The sequence below is a fragment of the Cibotium barometz genome, chromosome 24 (assembly GCF_041138505.1).
Source record: "Cibotium barometz isolate CiBa-2024 chromosome 24, ASM4113850v1, whole genome shotgun sequence".
Lineage (NCBI taxonomy): Eukaryota > Viridiplantae > Streptophyta > Polypodiopsida > Cyatheales > Cibotiaceae > Cibotium > Cibotium barometz.
The window spans coordinates 21,014,865-21,034,683 of record NC_141069.1 but is presented as its reverse complement, the minus strand read 5'-3'; the positions used below and the strand labels follow the sequence as shown (position 1 = coordinate 21,034,683).

At 41.2% G+C, this 19,819-nt stretch overlaps 1 protein-coding gene across 4 annotated transcripts in view; it reads left to right on the top strand.

The window, feature by feature from the left end:
- Positions 1-8,157: 8,157 nt before the first annotated feature.
- The window catches only part of LOC147625012 (protein ENHANCED DISEASE RESISTANCE 2-like), an 86,424-nt gene continuing 74,762 nt past the window's right edge, over positions 8,158-19,819 (top strand). The window contains exons 1-10 of one of the 4 annotated variants that reach the window (XM_086818233.1): positions 8,158-8,348; positions 8,520-8,605; positions 8,741-8,983; positions 15,118-15,192; positions 15,344-15,397; positions 15,517-15,582; positions 16,032-16,087; positions 16,183-16,259; positions 16,350-16,475; positions 17,087-17,121. In XM_086818233.1, coding sequence (XP_086674359.1) covers positions 8,594-8,605; positions 8,741-8,983; positions 15,118-15,192; positions 15,344-15,397; positions 15,517-15,582; positions 16,032-16,087; positions 16,183-16,259; positions 16,350-16,475; positions 17,087-17,121 — 744 coding nt within the window. In that variant the 5' untranslated portion in view covers positions 8,158-8,348; positions 8,520-8,593. Of the gene's footprint in view, positions 8,606-8,740; positions 8,984-15,117; positions 15,193-15,343; positions 15,398-15,516; positions 15,583-16,031; positions 16,088-16,182; positions 16,260-16,349; positions 16,476-17,086; positions 17,122-19,819 lie in introns of all 4 variants that reach the window. The other 3 variants (XM_086818234.1, XM_086818235.1, XM_086818236.1) reach the window with 3 other exon arrangements.

The following is a 19,819-nucleotide window of genomic DNA, read 5'->3' as shown; positions in this document are numbered from 1 at the left end:
TATGATTTTTAATTAAAAATTAAGAGATAATTAATTTTGCACATGCAAATGAATTAATCATCTAAAGAAAAAGTGATAATCTGAACAATGACTAATGAAATTTATTTGGATTTAAAAGGCTACGATCTAATAATTCTTAACGAATTAGTAATTTGAAGAAACAATAAATATTATGATCATCAAATTAAATACTCGAAATTATAAAAATAAATAGAGAGAGTAGTGAAGGACTTAGCTCACATGAATTTGATTCGTCGAGCTACAAAAATAATTGATTTGGACGATACAAAATATGCATGCCATAATTTAATTAATTTACTACTGGGGGTAAAGAGTAATCGTATGAAGACTTAGCTCATGATTTGCGGTAGCCGAGTCTCGATGGTGAGACGAAGCAACGTTTCCTGTCATTGCTCCAAAGAATTGGCCATCTTAAAAAAATCTTCAGAGGGATTGTTAGAAACAAAATATGCACTTTTAAAAGCTTTAATTATATATAGATAGTCAAATTTTTAAGCACTAATTAACAAGAACTAATTATTACTTAATTAAGGTGCCTTGCTGTTGTGCACTCGCCGAGAAATAATAGATGATAAGGCTTTAATCAAATAAAAACTTTAATCAAAGCTTTATTACAAACATAAAAGACAAGTTTTAATCAAATCTTTCAATTCCTTCTAGATAAGCTTCCATGATAGCCTCATACCTTGGCAATGAGAAGATAAAAGCCGATTTGATGCAATAACACATTCTCTTGTTGTTGGGATTTTAATGTGAGCATTTGGCTGGTTCACCACACTTTGTTGTCTCGTGTACAAGGCTCAGTGAGACTTCCACTTTCAATCAAGGGCTTCAAATTAGTAAGGCCGCCGAAAGGTGGAGATATATATATATATATATATATATATATGGGTTCAAATGAGTAAAAACAGGCCGTCGAAAGGTGGAGATATATATATATATATATACATATATGGCTTATTATATATATAAGTTTATCAAGCTTTATTATATTAAAAATTTAATAAAACTTTTAATCAAGTAAGCTTTATTAATAAAAGTGTATAAAGCTCTCTTAAGCTCTTAAAAGCTTGAAGTGCTCTCTTATATGTATATATATTAATATATAAGCTTTCATTTTAAGATGTTTTATTAGAGCTATAAGGCTTCAAACGTATCAACGTAGTAACATGTGCTGGGGGAAAATAATCCGGTCACGAGCACATTCTGAAGCCCAAAAATAGCTATAAAGAATATAGAAGCCCAAAAATAGCTATAAAGAATATAGAGATATGTATATACTTTATTCTATTTTAAAGCTTATATATTCTATGATATGTAAAGCTTATGTATTAATAAGCTTGTCTCTCCAATGCCCAGCGCTGAATTCGAATAGGAATTGAAGGGAGAAATAAAATTTCAATCCTGCGCTGGTTTATTTGTTGTTCATAATTACTGGGGTGTGCCCGTCTCCACCTAAAGTGAAATGTAGGAGGGCGCAACCACTATATATATACAATAAGCCTTAATTCAGAGGTTTCGCCCTTCTATAATTGGAATCGCGCACGGATAGGAAGAAGTAAAAAAAAAAATTTAAAAAAATAATTTCTGCCTCCCCCCTCAAATTTCCCGCCCCAACGGAGAAAAGTAATAATATTAATTTCTGCTTCGCCCCTCAATTCGCTACACTCGCCTGCCGCCACAAGGAAGAGAAACTGTATATATATATATATATATATATATATAAGTCTGGTTGGATTTAAAGCTTATTAAGGCTTAATTTCTCAATAATTTCAACGCAGGCTTAAGTGGAGGTTAAGCCTGAATTAGTGCTATGTGGTTAATCCCCCCCCCCCCCCCCCTTTCTTCCTTATTTCGCAGCAACGCAGGTCGCCACCGTAAGGCCATCCGGGTAGAGAAATTTTAAAAAATAAATAAATTTATTGAAGCTTTTGCATGTAGCCCCAAGGCAATAAATAATATTCAAAATCTGAAATTTTCCCACACCGTCCATTATAGAATTCTCCTCCTAGCTTCTACTTAGAATTATGAGGATAGGAGAGTGCTACTCATGCTTTGGTCTTCACATCTATAAAGAAAGATCTCAAAACCAAATTCAGATTCTAAAAACCACTTTAGTGAAACCATACTTGATTTTCTCTCACACAGTAGTGGTATTCGCAAGAAAGGTGACATTAATTCCTGGCCATTGATTCTAATCTCCATGGAAGGGTCCATAAAAATCCCATAACCATTCAATCTTTGGTCCAAAGGTCTTCTATATTCTCTCTCTTTTACCCTTTGGTTTCTTGTGACCTCTCCCTCTTTACCCTTTGTTTTCTCATGATTTAATCTTGTTTCTTGTGAGCTCTCCCTCTTTACCCTTTGTTTTCTCATGATTTAATCTTCTTCAAGAATGTACACCCAAGCTTTGATACCCATGTTACTAGGATCCTTTTTGTACATCTTAAAGAAATAATTAAATACTCACAAATATACATCAATTAATAAAAAGAGGCTTGAAATTGATTAAAAATCAATTAACGTGACTTATTATCATTAAACCAAGAAAAAATTAAATACATAAAATAGCAACATCATCAAAGGTTATGATAGAGAGTACCACACAAAGAAGAAGAACAGACTAGGTGCAATCTCCCCCCCGAAGTGTGTGGCTCCACCCCCACGCGCTGTATTTTAATCATACTCATAAATTTAGCCCTTGGAGCCATTAATAGCATAGCTTTTCCAAAATGACTATTTATAAATTTGAACCTTAGTCTAATGCTTTTAAAGCATTTCATCAAAATAAAATAAACCTTGCCCAACTAAAATTGCTCGTGGGTCTTTTACATAAAATGATGATGTGCACAATTAATTTCGTGCCTATTTGCATATTCCATTAAACTAAATCCTGTAAGAGAGAGAGAGAGAGAGAGAGAGTTATTCATTTACTTTATCCAATTATTGAGTCCCTTAGCTTTTTACATCACATCCAACTCATATATAGAGGGACATGGAGGTTGTTTTCAGGAAACATAAAATGGAACAACATTAAAGGATGTGATATACCTACTTTTTCTATATGTATTAATCACCTTGTGTGTGTGTGTGTGTGTGTGTGTGTGTGTGTGAGAGAGAGAGAGAGAGAGAGAGAGAGAGATTCATTAACTTTCTCCCCGTACATATGTGATAAAATGACGCGCACACTTTCTTGAGGTGACCAAGTAGAATATTGTACCTAACATTTTAGAAACTAGGACGTGAGTAGACAATGTGCCTTTTAGCTCTATTGGAGTGATGTGTGACACCTACATGTTAGTCTACACCTTGTAGCAATCTATTGTGAAGTATTCTTAGCATTTGAGAAACTTAGAGATGTCTATACTCTAGTGTGTAAATTTTATGTATCTTGACACAAAAACATGTACAAAGAGTGCTTGCCTCCAAAGAGCTTCAATTATTCTTGGCCACTTTGATTTGCAGTTCGGTGATATGGGACAAAAGGTAAGCAATCAAAATAAATCCATTGGTTAACAAAAACTCGCAAGATTCTAAGTTATAGTTTTGTAGATCTATTCACAAAATATATGGTGTGTGAGGAATGGTTGCTAGAGAGAAAAGCTAAACAAGTCCACCCATTTAACTTTAGCCATCACATTAGAAAGCTCAACAAATTCCCTTATCATTAATGCCCAAGTCGTAGTCTGAGATAGACATTTAGGAAGCATGAAGACAGTCCTTACAATACAGTGACCACCTTTTCCTTTTGGAACTGACAGTTTGTCCCAGGCTAACCGGGCTGAGGCTTTTTTGGTTCCATTACCATTCCTCCATAAAAGTCCCTAACAGGCCCTATGATTTTCTTCCATTGACACTTGCCAAAATCCAACATTGGGCAAAGAAACATAATATAAGCATTCAACACTGTGTTGCATATATCAACTCTGTTATGAAAAGGAACTCTGATACCCTCCCATTTCATTAGTATTTCAATATTTTTGGACATCTTTCAAGTTTTTATATATAATTATTATTGATCCAAAAAAAGAAGAAGAAGAAAAGCTAAACAAATGTTTATCTCATTTTTATTGAGGGGGTACTAAAAACATCATATCAAAGGCACCAACTTCTTATGGCGAAAGGGCAACTCCCAAAATGTGGAACACCTACCTAAGGTAGTGTGGCATTTTTTTTCCATATTTTAAAATCTATACAAGATAAAAGGAAGAGTGTCTATCCCTTCACGTGGAGAAAGGAGATGGATAATTTTTGAAAAGGAAGAGTGTCTATCCCTTCATGTGGAGAAAGGAGATGGATAATTTTTGAAAAGGAGAAAGGAGAAGAGAAGACAAGTGTTTGGGGGTTTCTTTCCCACATGCCTAGATGCATTGGGGCTCACAATTAGTTGTCACCATCAAACCATTTACTCATTGAATGAGTTCCTTATATATATATATATATATAATACATTAGAAAGCAAATTGCCCACCCCTCCCCCCTCCCCCCTCCTCCTCACACACACACACACACACACACACACACACACACATCTTCTAATATTATATTATATGCATGTGTAAGAGAGAGAATACACATACACATACACACACACACATATATATTATGTGCGTGTGTAAGAGAGAGAATATACATACACACACACATACGTATATATATTATGAAATATGTGCCAAAACCAAATCATGGTAAGACGGTAAAACTTCAGTGGCAAGATACCCCGTTGGCTTCTGGGTTACGTGTTCACACACACACACACACACACACAACACAGACACAAGCACATGATACGTGCACACACGCATACAAACACACATACACACACTCGCACGCATGGACACACACAACACATAGAGATATGCACACTTGCACACATACTCAAGCTTGCACATACACACATGTGTATACATGCACATAAGCACATAAATACACTCACATACACAAGTACATGTGCACACACATGGACATGCACATACTCACACACACATATGCACCTGCACGTGCACACACATGGACATGCACATACTCACACACACATATGCACTTGCACCTGCACACTTGCACACATACTCAAGGTTGCACATACACACATGTGTATACATGCACATAAGCACATAAATACACTCACATACACAAGTACATGTGCACACACATGGACATGCACATACTCACACACATATATGCACCTGCACGTGCACACACATAGATGTACACACGAGTATATTCACATGGTCACACACACGTAGATGCAGACACTCGCTATGGATACACATAAATAAAAACATACACACCATGTACACACACACAACAAATACACACTAACATATACACACAATCAAGACACTTGCACGACACATGCACACGTGAAGACATTACACAATCACACATACGTGTGCATGCACGTGCACACACAATCACACACACATGTATGTAAAAGAGAAGACAAAAGACATTGTATATAAGATACAATTATTTAAGAGTAAACACACCTCATCATGCATCCCCATGTATAAAATTTTAATATTAATTAAAAATATATGTTTATATGTGTTTATTTATTTTATAAATGCACATGTATACATAGGTATACGTCTCTAAATATAATAAAACATAATATTATAGATAATATATATTTACATGTAGGTGTGTGTGTGTGTGAGAGAGAGAGAGAGAGTGTGTGTGTGTGTGCACGTGTGCATGAGAAAGAAGTGTGTTTGTGTGTGTGCGTGAATGTATGTAAGAGAGAGACAGAGAGAGAGAGAGAGAGAGAGTGGAGAGAGAGAGAGTGTGTGTGTGAGAAGAGAGATAGCATGTGTGTGTGTGTGTGTGAGAGAGAGAGAGAGAGAGAGAGAGAGAGAGAGAGAGAGAGAGAGAAACACAGAGCGAGACATAAACATGGAAGTCTATGTGTGAGAGTGTGGGGGGGGAGGAAGAGTGTGTGTTTGCATTAGTACATGTACATGTGTGTACATGTGTGTGTGTAAGAGAGAGAGAGAGAGAGAGAGAGAGAGAGAGTTTCAACATTTGAGAGTGTGTGCATGTGTATGTGAGAGAAAGAGGGTGTGCATGTGCATGTGCATGTGTATGTGTGTGTGTGTGTGTGTGTAAGAGAGAGAGAGAGAGAAAGAGAGAGAGAGAGAGAGACATTACATGTAAGATGCATTTAGTTGAGAGTGAGTACGTCTCACTACTCATCCCTACCATTAAAATTTAATTAATTAAAATTATATATATGTGTAAATCTATTTAAGTGCGCGCGCATGTGTGTGTGTGTGAGAGAGAGAGAGAGAGAGAGAGACAGAGAGAGAGAGAGAGAGAGAGAGAGAGAGTTTCTATGTGAGAGAGAGTGTGCGTGAAGAGAGAGGGAGTGTGTGTGTGCATGAGAGAGAGAGAGAGAGAGAGAGAGAGAGAGAGAGAATTTCTATGTAGGAGATAGTTTGTGTGGGAGGAGAGAGTGTGCATTTGCATTAGTGTATGTGCGATGTGTACATGTGTGTGTGTGTGTGAGAGAGAGAGAGGCAGAGAATTTCTAGGTAGGAGATAGTTTGTGTGGGAGGAGAGAGTATGCATTTGCATGTGTATATGCGGTGTGTACATGTGTGTGTGTGTGTGTGTGAGAGAGAGAGAGAGAGAGAGAGAGAGAGAGAGAGAGAGAGAAAGAGAGAGTATATGCATGCATGTGCATACATCTGCATCTATGTGTAGAATGTGCTTGAGAGAGAGTGAGATGGGGCAGACCTGGAGAGAGTTAGAGAGTTAGAGAGAGAGAGAGAGAGAGAGAGAGAGAGAGAGAGAGGTATTAACATCGGTAGAATGCAACACGAGAGTATATACAACCAACGATGGGACTTGAACTCGGGTGGATCATGGACTTTATAAGGGCCCTCGCACTAGCCAATCTGCCCCACTTGTGGGTGGCAGAAAGGTAGTGCGAGGGTTCTCTTTTATCACACACACACACACACACACACACACACACACTATGGGAGAGAGAGGTATTAACATCGGTAGAATGCAACACGAGGGTATATACAACCAATGGTGAGACTTGAACTCGGGTGGATCATGGACTTTATAAGGGCCCTCGCACTACCCAATCTGCCCCACTTGTGGGTGGCCGAAAGGTAGTGCGAGGGTCCTCTTTTATTACACACACACACACACACACTATAGGAGAGAGAGGTATTAACGTTGGTAGAATGCAACACGAGGGCATATACGACTAACGGTGGGACTTGAACTCGGGTGGATCATGGACTTTATAAGGGCCCTCGCACTAGCCAATCTGCCCCACTTGTGGGAGAGAGAGAGAGAGAGAGAGAGAGAGAGAGATGTAACGAGGGAGAGGGTGAAAAGAGAGAGAAAGAGAGCGAGAGATAGAGAATAAAAAGTAGCTTTTAATAAAATATAAACAGAAATATAAATTAAATAGAAAACATATATTTATATGTGTGTATACATGTGTGTGCGCTTTTATTTACATTTATACATACATACATACACACATGTATGTATGTATGTATATGTATATACACATATATATGTGTGTGTGTGTGTGTATGATATATCTATCTATATATTTAAAAGTGACCACAGCTTATCACCTATCTTCGCACATTAGAATTTAATCAAAATTAATTAAATTATGTCGATGTTTGTATTTATATTTTTAAATATATGTATATATGTATAAGTATATGTGTATATGTATCTAAAACATAATATTTTATATACTATATATTTACATATGTGTATGTGTGCATGAGAGAGAGAGAGAGAGAGAGAGAGAGAGAGAGAGAGAGAGAGAGCGCTTCTATGTGTGGGAGAGTGTAAGAAGAGAGAGGGAGTGTGTGCATGTGTGTGGGTGTGTGTGTGTATGTGTGTGAGAGAGAGAGAGAGAGAGAGAGAGAGAGGGGTGTGTATATGTGTGTGCATGTGAGAGAGAGAGAGAGTGAGTTTCAACATTTGAGAGTGTGTGTACATGAGAGAGAGAGAGGGAGAGGGTCATGTGCATGTGCATGTGTGTGTGTGTAAGAGAGAGAGATGTAAAGAGAGAATAATTCTTGTCTGGAACCTTGGTCGGCAGTAGCAACAATGGCAATACTAGTACATATTATTTAACTTAGTAAATAATCCACCTACAAATCCATTTGATTTTTAGGATTATTTGAGATATTCGGACCAACTTTACACTGTTTGTCTTCGAGCTATAAATGGAGCTCTCTCTCTCTCGATCTTATCAAAGAAAACCGTAAAAACCATCGATTGACTTGTTAGCAGAAGCAGCAGAACATAGCCATGCCATGGTTTGATGATTGATCTCCATGGTATGTACTATGTACTCCATAGTATGTACTTCCTTTTGCTTTTAGGGTTCTGATCTCAAAGCTTCTGCTTTTTGCATCCTTTTTCTTTACTGTCTGTAGTGCCTCTCTGCTTTAGGGCTTCTTGCTTTTGCTTTTTGCCTTTTACTACCAACGGTGCTCACTTGATTGCAGTTTTCTTTAACCAATGAGGCCAATTTGAGTTCCTGAAACTACTAGCTATACTCGTAATCACAGAAAAGGCAAGGATGATCACGATGGTAGGTACTTCTGCTTTTCTGGTTTCCTTCTTTTTCCTCACTCTTTTCTCACTGTCAATGCTGCTTTTTTTCCTTATAAATTTTTCTTGTTTTCTCTTCCAATCCATGGTGCTCACATCTTGCATACCCATCCAGAAGGACGTGGACGCGCCTGAAAACGGATCCGGCCATGAAAACAAGCAGCTGGATAATGGGAGTTTCTCCAAAAGTGGAGAACTTTCGCCATCGGTGTCTGAAGGCAGCACAGGAGTGGTTTATCAAGGGCCTGTGTATCATGTTGGAGTAAACCGCCTAGGTCATCATTTCTGCCATTTACGCTTCCTTAGGATTTGTGGCACTTATGTGGAGATGTTCAAGAAAGACCCAGATAGTGGTGAGGTGAGTAAAAAATGCCAATGGAGAATTTGTTATGCTTTTATAAGTTTTGTGAATTGTGCATACATTTGTGATTTGGATGGAGGACAACCTCCCCATCCATACCCTCAGTTTTATCATAGATCTAGACATATATATATGTACCTAGATGAACCCAGGAACATGCCCAAATTCACCTTTTAGGAACGTGCATGTTATATACTCATGGTAGTCAACCCATAAGACTATGTAACTATCAACTCCATTATGCATAGTATGGACTAGACATGCGTGAGAGGAGGCCATATAGCTATTGGATGTACAATTGTATTAGTGACCTTAATGATTTATGGACACCAGCCTAACACCTCCTGCACCTAGGCGCGAGTGGGAGAGGGAATGGTACCTACTTAGCGGATGTGGATGCTAGTTAGGCTTCTTCGGAATGCTCAGAAGAAGAGGGGCAAGTTGTTGCACATGGGAGATGCAACACCAACCTGGCATCCAAGATAATGAACTGGAGTGCCCCTTGGGACCCACTGAAAATCCTCAACTGGACGCCAAGTTGGTTCGGGCAATGAGCCAATCCAAAATCCACATGACTTGTGCTGGTTGATCTGCGCTCTGGATGTATGACATAAGATCTCAATTGCCTCAACAAATCTCTAGAGGTTCTCCTCGTCCCCAGACAGGTATGCTTTCGTGTCATCGGCGAACTTGGAATTAAGCAGCTCCTCTTGGAAGAGGCAGTCCCTGTAGCCCGGTCTCCTCGGTGTGGAGAGAAAGACGCAGTCCTTGTAGCCCGGTCTCCAAGGCCTGTATTTGGTGCGCGTACGGCCGGTCTTGAGTGAAAATCTAGTCTCTCCCAAATCCCCTCAATCCTGTCTCACCAATGCTCCTGCTACTTTTAATCGTATGATGGATAGGATATTTCGACCCCATCGCAAGTTTACAGGAGTCTTCTTTGATGATATCTTGGTTTTCTCCAAGAATGAGCAGGAACACAGAACTCATTTGGTCACAGTGTTCGAAAAGTTGCGGAAGCATAAACTTTTCGTCAATGCCAAGAAAAGTGAGTTTTTCCTTTCAGAGATTCATTATCTGGGTCATATTGTATCCAAAGATGGAGTTACAATGGATCCTGCAAAGATAGAGACTATTCGGAATTGGCCCGAATTGCAAAACGTACATCAAGTACGTAGTTTTCTGGGATTGTGTTCGTACTACAGGCGTTTCATAAGGCATTTTGCTATGATTGCCACTTCTCTACATGATCTCACGAAGAAGAAAACTGCTTTCAAATGGACTTCAAAGGAACAGGATGCTTTCTTGCAGCTCAAGCATGCGATCATATGTGGTCCAATATTGATTGTTCCTGACTTGCACAAGTCATTCGTGGTTGAATGTGATGCTTGTGGTGATTGCATAGGAGCTGTCCTAAATCAAGAAGGGCATGCAGTTGCATACGAGAGCCGTCGTTTGCATGATGCTGAGCTTCATATGGATATCTATGAGAAAGAGCTCTTGGCTGTAATTCACGCCTTAAAGATATGGAAACATTACCTTCTTGGGGCTGAATTTGTAGTCAAGACAGATCATCAAAGCTTGAGATACTTTCTATCTCAAACCAAGCTTTCAGAGAAGCAGATGAGAATGGCAAATTTTCTTTCCATGTTTCATTTTCAGATTGTGCATACTCCAGGAAAGAAAAATGTGGTGGCCGATGCACTATCTAGGAGGCCTTATATTGCTGCAGTCTCAGTGGCCTCTCATGGAGATCTATCTATTATGAGAGATTTGTATTATTTGGATGCTGATTTTTGCCATATATGGACTGATTTGATGGCTGGTCATTCACATGCCTCTTATGTTATCAACGAGGGTTATCTTATGAAGGATAATTGCCTATGTGTGGTGAAGGATTTGCGTCCAAAGGTTATGGACGAATGTCACGCTCCACCTTATGCTGGTCATAGAGGTATTATGCCTACTACTCGCATGATTGAGAGGTATTTCTTTTGGCCGAGCATGCATGAAGACATTGAGGCTTATGTGCGTGCATGTATTACTTGCCAAAAGGTGAAATTTGATAGGCAAAAGCCTCCAGGTTTGCTTCAGCCATTGCCTATTCCCTCGCAACCTTGGGAAAGTATCACGATGGATTTTATTATGGATTTGCCTAGATCCCAACACGGGAATGATACTATTTGGACTATTGTGGACAGGTTTAGCAAGCAAGCTCACTTCTTGCCCGTGAAGAAAACCATTAAAGCTGATCATATGGTAAAGCTTTTTCTTGCTAATATTTTCAAGCATCATGGTATGCCTAAATCCATTGTTGGGGATAGAGATCCCCGGACTACAAGCCTATTTTGGAGGGCTTTGTTTGATAATATGGGTACTGAACTTGAGTTTTCATCAGCTTATCATCCCCAAACGGATGGCCAAAGTGAAGCTGCAAATTCAGCTGTGTTGGATTTATTGAAATGTTATGTGGCAGATCAAAACACTGCATGGGAGAAGTATCTTCCACTTGTTGAGTTTGCCTACAACAATACGATCCATGCTTCCACAGGAAAGGCTCCGTTTGAGATTATTTATGGCAGAGTGGTATTGCCACCCATCCTTCGAACTAAGGATGAGTTTGCAGCTGATGAATATGTTCGTGACTTAGATGTTGCCTTTGGTCAGGTGCGGACAGCCATTGCAAGATCTCAGGATAAGCATAAAATGGCTGCTGACAAGCATAGAAGGGACATGGAAGTCAAAAAAGGTGATTGGGTATTGCTGAAATTTGAGAAGGCTCGGCTTCGGAAGAGGCCAGGACGAGAAGGATTATATCCGAAGCTTTCTCCTCGCTATTATGGACCCTTCAAGGTGATTCACAAAATCAATGAAGTGTCCTACAGGCTTGCTTTACCTAGTCATTGGAAGATTCACAATGCTTTTCATGTGAGTCTATTTCGGAAATATGTGGGGCCAGATCCTGATGAGCCTGTCACAAAAGATCCGCCAGAGATTGAAGAGCTTGAGGAGATCCTCCAGCCAGAACAGATTGTTTTTCACAAGGAGAGAGAGCTACCTGCAGGAAAGCTTTCCAGGAGATACCTTGTGAAGTTTAAGAATTATTTGCCTATTGATGCCAAATGGGTAAATGAGGATTATTTTGCAGATTATCCGCAATTATTGCAGGCATATCTTGAGGCTTTTCAGTTGAGGTCAACTCTTTAGAAGCCCGGGGGGATGTCACCAATTGGCCGACCATTTGGTCCATCTCCAGTTTTTGCGTCTCGTTCACTTGAGGCCAGGCCGGTGTCTCGTGTGAAGAGGCCAGTATTTTGCTGACATGGACGGGAGCCAGACTGGTGCCACCCGTGTGTTAGCAGGATGGTGTCGTATGGACGGGAGCCAGACCAGTGCCACCCGTGTATGACCTGGACTGTGTTCGACCCATGGGATTGTCACGCCATGGAAGAGCCAGTATTCGTGCCGTGTTTTGCCTATGGGACTGTCACACCATAGGGAGACTCGTGCCTGGAACTGTCTTACCTATGGGACTGTCACTCCATAGGAAGACCAGGTTTTTATGTTTTTATGTCGTGCCAGTTTTGTGCCGACAGATATTTTGTACTTGTTCCATGAACGGGAGATATGTCCATGTTACTATTTGCACATGCACACATGATTTGCATGCTTGAAACTGTTTTCGCATGACATGTATTTGTGTGTTTGCCTGCTTGACGTGTTACTTGTTGAGCGGGGACGCCTGCCAGTGAGTCGTGCTTAGGTGTTCACATTTATTTAAAAGTGGGCACCCCCTTTGGGCACCCACTTAGGGGCCAAGGTGGGGAGCCCCACTTTAAGTGAGTGTGGGGGTGGGCATGGACACCTACCCAAACTCCCCACCCACATGCAAACGTGGGTATCACAAAGTTAACTTCAATTTTATTTTATTAAAGAAAAGGGCTCTCTCTTCAAGCGTCATCATGAATCGCTTCTTGCGTTTGTTCATCACCCATCGCTTCCACTCTCTTGCGTTGAGAAACCGGCGACCATCTTCTCTTCGCTTGCTTTTCCCAAGCGGCTGGCTGCCTTCCCTGCACAACGACTGCAGTACCCTCTGCTGCTGGCTGCGCCTGTCTCTCTACAGGCGGCTGACTTTGCTGCAGGTGGGCTGCGCCTGTTTTCCAGCAGGTTGCCCTGGCTACAGCAGGCGCCTGCATCACTTCTCTTTCCCTTCCTCTACAGGCGGCTACTCTCCCAGGTGACAGTACTTGCAGGCTGCCCATCCTCTTCCGGCTGCGGGCTGCTCATCTTCTACCGGCTGCACCTCTCCAAGCTACGCATGTCCCTACAGACGGCTGGGGCTATGCGCTTGTGTTCCGGCCAGTAAGAACATTGCCCTCAGGCAATTCTGTTTGGGCTCCTCCACACTGCGGCCAGGCATCTCCTCCCTTGCAAGTGGATGCTTCTTCTCTCACAGCAGGCGGCTGTACCCTTTGTGGTGGTGCTTGTCTTGATGGTTCTACACGAGGCAACTATTTCTTCAACAAGGGTGGCTTCATATTCTACACAAACACCACAAGTATTGGTTTTCTATCAACCATCTACAAGTAAGTGATTTTCAGATTTGAGTAAAGTATTTTATGTTTAAATCTGATAAAGGATTCATCCCGCTCGCCCAACACCCGTTCGGTGCCGGGTTGTCCAAGCTCTATTGGAGAACCTCGGTCCAAAGGTGCTGAGATCGGGAGAGCCAGGCGTTAGTACGAGAGCGCTTGTTTGTGCGTGGTCTCGGAACACCAGTGAGGCGCTCTCCGCAGAGTCCAGTGACAGCACAGGACCGTAGAGATTGGACCACACTAGTGGTCGTTCTGCTTCGAGCTTCTACACCAAGTTTCGACTTCGAGCCTATTTGTTTGGTACTGTTTTCATATGTACATGGACATTATCTGGTTCTTTGAACCCATGGAGCATTGTATTTATTAAATACTCCCAATAAATATATCATATATTGAGGGGGGGGTCGGCCCGTTCCGGCCCCAGTGCTGGTGTCCATCTTTCCATTTCATTTCAATTCAATTTCAAGTTGTATTAAGTTGTCCATTTCAAATTTGTGGTTTTAAAGTTGTGCTATTAAGCGTGTGGGTGTCCAACGGAATCTTTCCCACTTGACGGGATCGGTTTCAAATGGTACATGGGAGCTTGTGGACCGGCCTCTGCATTGACAGGCTATTGGGGTCAAGTGGGTCTTTAAGACCAAGTTTCATGCTGATGGATCTTTGGACAAACACAAAGCCAGATTGGTTGCGAAGGGGTTCTCTTAGAATGAGGGTGAGGATTATGAGGAAACTTTTGCTCCTATAGCCAGTTATACCAAGCCCGACATTTCTTACAGTGTTAGTGTTTTCAATCAGTTTTCTTCCGCTCTTTGATATTCTCATTGGCAGGCTGCAGTGAGGGTTCTCCGATACTTATACGGTACCTCAAACTATGGTCTCTCTTTCAAAGGAGGCACCGAGCTTGTTGGATACTCTGATGCTGATTGGGCAGGTGATCAGGATACTCGACGATTCACTTCTGGTTATTGCTTCACTCTTGGTTCCGATCTTATTTCTTGGAGATCCAAGAAGCAGAATACAGTTTCATCAAGGCCTGAAAATTGAGCGCACTGTACCTGTTGGATTGAAGGAGAGATTAGTTACTACTCCGTTCCCAGTTTGATTTGCATACAGAGCCTGATGAGGTGTTTCTAAGGATTCAGTCAGCTTTGTACTCCAAGGCGACACTTGGTGGGGGGTGGGGTGCGTTGGGTCGGGTGCTGTCCCTTGGCCATTGGGATTTAATGCTGGTGTTGTATGATTGAACGTGTGAGTGTCAACCTGCTGTCTAAAATGATTCAGTGCATCATTTCTCTATTCTAAGATAGCCACGGCTTCACATGACTTTCGTAATATTTCTAGTTCCAACAGCATCATCTTTACATGGTAAGCTAAGGAATTTTTTCTCATTGAATTCATGGAGGAGGGATTGCTTTTTTCCTCTGACAGTAGCTCTCAAGGAATGGTTTCTAAAGATTGGCGTGACAACAATGGTCTTTGTTTTGGTGCAATTCGCTGCTAGACAAGCATGGCTAATAGCTAGCCTGTGTTTCACAGAAACCAATAAGGCTGGGCGTTGCCGGACAATTTCTGAAAGTTGAAAATCTGGGTCGGAGGAAAATCGACGACAAAGTAAGTTCTCATATTGGTCGACCAGACTGTATTCACCAGAACTATTATGGACCACTGTGCTAAGGGTTCTTTTTGTTATATGCTTCCTACCCTGCAATCTATGGTTTTATGTTTGATCAATAGTGGGTCCTTCACCTGTTCTTTCTTGCAGGACCTTTATGTTCTGAAGATTTCAAATTCTCTGGATGATACCACTAAGGGTGAAGTAATGTTTCTAAACCTGTGCTGGTCTGATTCGATTACAACATGAGATGGTTGTCCACTCTCACAATCTTAGCTGATTGTAATTTTTGGGGTTAATCCTTTTATTTGGGCCTTATGTAGATTGCTTGTCGGACAGCTTCAGATGCACAGAAATGGAGGGAGGCATTTCTACAAGCAAAGGAAGAGGTAAATCTTTTTTGTACGTCGGGGTGTGTGTGTGTGTGTGTGTGTGTGTGTGTGTGTGTGTGTATACTACACAGACCCTGGTCCCTAAGAAATTTCACAAGTTTAACAAATGCCTTAGTTAGCAATACCTAAGGCTGGCTTCACATGCGTACGCGGACAGATGTAGCCAGCAGGTGGGATGCAACAAGTGCTGCCATCCGATGAGACCAATGGGGCCCTCTCATTGTCACACACCTGCCATGGACAAGCTTGGAGTCCAACATGGCCTGCTGAGTCATGGATAGGTTCTTAACAAGATTGTCCAGCCCAAGAATGTAAAAGCGCATTGGGGCTTATGACAATTTTCATTGTGTTAAAAAGAGCCTAAAGTCCTTCTGCAAGGCTGCCTAGGCTTCACTGTTAGGGCTTTTAGATGGGCTGTATAAAGACATGTTGTGCTTTCATTGCAGGCAAGCACCCATTTTCATAAGGGTAGTGGGCACAAATTGGTGGATGATATGGACCAGTAAGACCTTCCTCTCTGTTATAAGCATAAAAGGCCTGCATATATCTTAACCATGTGGTTTGAGCTCAATTGGGAATTTTTACCTTTTTAATAAGGTTTAATCTGAGTGGGCATCGGCCGCGTCTACGGCGCTATGCTCGGGAGTTGACAAAGCTGATAACCATTGGTAGAGGTATTTGACTTGGCAAAGCTCACGCTTCTTAAAGAATCAGTTGGATGGTGTTTATTTTGAATCTAACAAGCTTTTTGATCTTGGATGCAGGCTCAGAGCAGTTTTTTGGTAAGGGGGCAAAAAGCTCGCAAGAGCTTGGCCCAGGAATTTATACCCAGAAGCAAGATGATGATACTGTGGATGAACGTGAATGGAGATGTGTGCGTACAGTCAATGGTGTGTCTCTTCAGAACCAAAGCTTTATGTATGTCAATCCTGATGTATCATATTCTCAGGACAGTGTCAATTTGTGCATTTCTTTGAAAAGAGACTGCAGGTGACAGTGTCTACAGGTCATGGCCTGTGCTTCCATCTTGTGTGCAGCCCGTAAACATCTGGCTTTCTGTTGGTTCTTTCTTACTTCAAATTGCCTCATGAGAGGGGGCAGTGACTTGCATTGTTGTTTGATGATGGCTTAATTAGACCACATTGTTTGCATGCTTAAATTTGGATTGTGTAGCGGACATGACCACTGTCTAGAGCTCATTTGACTAGCTATGGGCACATGTACTCAGTGCCCAGTGGTGCATATATATATATATATGTACATGTACTCAGTGCACATATACTCAGTGCACAGTGGTGCATATATGCTGGTTTTATTGACTGAAGCAATTCATGTTTTTTCCTGAGGCAAGGGTAAAAAAGGTTGTGAACAGAGTTTTCAGTAATCAGTCTTTCTGGAATAGGCTCAGTGCTTATCTTGAAGGTCTTTGTTTTTTGTTTTTCATGGAATGCATTTGGGGACTTTTCTCTGGATGTGGATGGCGTTTTGGGTGGCTTTTTAGGCATCCGCATTCTTGAGGATGCTTCTGCTTACATGGTAAGGTTCTGAAAGCTCTGACGATTTACTCATAGGTGTTCTTCTTCATTTCTGCTTCTTTGCCTCCCCCCCCCTCCCCTCCTCACAAATAAACTCACTCTTCTATAGGCAAAAAGAATCACACATTGTGTTCTTGTTGTGTTTTGTTCAATAAATGCAAACTTCAAGTTTTTCTTCCCCAGTTCAGTTGATGCAATTGTGCTAGGATTGGGACTCCATCCTGTTATATGGCCATTTATTTCAAGCAATCTGGGGCTATGGTTTGCATATTGTCACACCTTTTACCAACCTTTCGAGGAAAATTGTCTTTGGCCTGCCTTATACAGGAGCTTAGTGATTTTCCAGAATTGTGGTTACACAAGGCTCTCTTAAAACCATTTAATTCTGTGAATGAAGATGCTGGTGGAAATGGCATATGCAGGATGTCTTTTATCAGGGCCCGTTTGAAGTTGCTGAAAAGTGTGGGTACAGAAACGTCTAATACCGTAGCAACGAAGCACCTTTATGGGCCTCTCATCATTATACTGGAGTTTGATAAAGAGATGGCAGGCAATGTTTTTCAATTTGTCTAAATTTAGTAAAAAATTGTTAGGCTAGGGTTTGCAGCAACAGCAGCAGCACACTTAGAGTCATGCAGATACACAGTGAAGCGAGAAGGAGCAGTAGGCACTCGACCTGATGATGATAACTAGATAATGAGTGGCACAAAGCACAAGGGATAAAGTACACCCAAATATATGACAATATGAGAGTGCTCACATTCTGGGGGCAAAAACCTCCCAGTGAAAGAAAAAGTGTCCCAACTACCAAGTGTGTTCACTCACATCTCCCATATGGTGTATGTCTACAAACCCCCCTGGAGTGATGATGTGAACATGAATAGGGATATGGCCGATCAATCCCCGAAAGGTAATAAGCCTATTGCTTTCCAAGATGAAAGAAAAAGCCGCTAGTGGACGCTCTGGTGTTGTAACATCTTGCCTAGTTGGAATCACTGAAGGTATGGAGCTGTGACTTACCTCCCCGGGATAGTCCTGTAAATAGTGGAAAACCCGCTTGAGAGCCTGCCAATGCTTGGTCCTTGGGCAATGCATAAATCTACTTAACTGAGACACCCCATATTGCATGTCTGGCCTCATGTTGCATAGATAAAATCAAGCATCCAATAGCCTGCTGATATAATACCTGATCAAAAGGCTCTCCAAAATCCTGAATGCTAAGCCTGGCACCTATCTTAGCCACAAGCTTACATACAAATTGAAATTCAGACTGAAGATTCATAAATTGGAAATTGGGTCTTCAGTACTTTGACTACATCCTGACAATCCCATCATCACGTTATAAAAACTAAATGCCCAAATAGTAACGCAACGGGCTTAAGTTTGACAAAGAAGCTTGTAATTCAGCCTTAAATTCTCAACGTTGGGGCATGTGAGTAGCATGTCATCAATGTATAGAACAATGACCAGCAAATCCTCTCTAGTCTTCCTGACATACAGGGTGTTCAGTTCACATGGAGCCTTGTGCCTCGTGCTGTGCAGAAGGATAGCTGAGCAGATGATCGTTGAGAAAACATGACAAAACTGAAGAGAGAGAAAGTATTCCAAAACTCAATGATGGTTTTGATTGATTGTGAAACCCTTCACAAGTACATGCTTTTATAGGTTGATAGCCTTAAGAGGTTGTTCATATACATAGCTCTGAATCCTAACAAACCCCCCTTTGGAGCAAAGGTGGAGATGCCTGAAAAATCTTCAATAGTCATTGTGGTTTGGACTCCGGACTAAACTATGTGCTCAATGGAGACACAATGGCACCAACACGCCAACTCTTACGTCAGGCCTGATATTCGAGCTTGACCACAAATGACAACCTACATTAGTCTGTGAAGACAACCCCCCCGCAATCTAAACAGGGGTATGTAGGGAAAAATGGAGCCTTTTATAAGATTCAAGGCTTATTACACACACATAGAAGGAAAGATTGACACACACAACATTTATTACAATCTATTTTGGAAGACCACCTGGACGGAGAACCCATGACGCACATATATTGACTTTTAAAAAGCCTAATCATAATCTGTCTTCTTATTTTTCATGGTAGAACTGTAGGTACATTGCTCAGCTATGGAGGTTGAAAGATCTTCATGACATAGGAGTGTGTGTAATAGAGATAGAATAAAGAGAGAGAGAGAGAGAGAGAGAGAGAGAGAGAGAGAGAGAGAGTGAAGTACACGACTCAATGATATGACTGTTGATTGATCTCTTCAATGAAGTACATGCACCTTTATAGGTTATAAAGGTTGCCTCCAATAACATCACTGCTTATGTTAGGCACACACAAATATCTAGATATTGTTGATACCCCTCTAAGAGTGGGTTCACACGCAAACAAGACACATACTACCACTCTCTAGGAGGTGGTTCATTCACACACACAAGCAATACGTTGATCCCAACAAACCCTCCCTCAAGGGATTTCCTCATAACGTGTTAAGGATAAATCCAGGCTTATGGTTTCTCATGCCAGTTTTCTTGGTCAAGGATAAATCACATGGCTCTAGCCTCACAAAAGCCCAATCATCAATACAATGTTGGTGGACTCACACACTCACACACACTCCTGCAGAGTAGGGTTAGGTGGAGGAAGAAGAAGCTCACACAGAAATGAGAGAGAGAGAGAGAGAGAGAGAGAG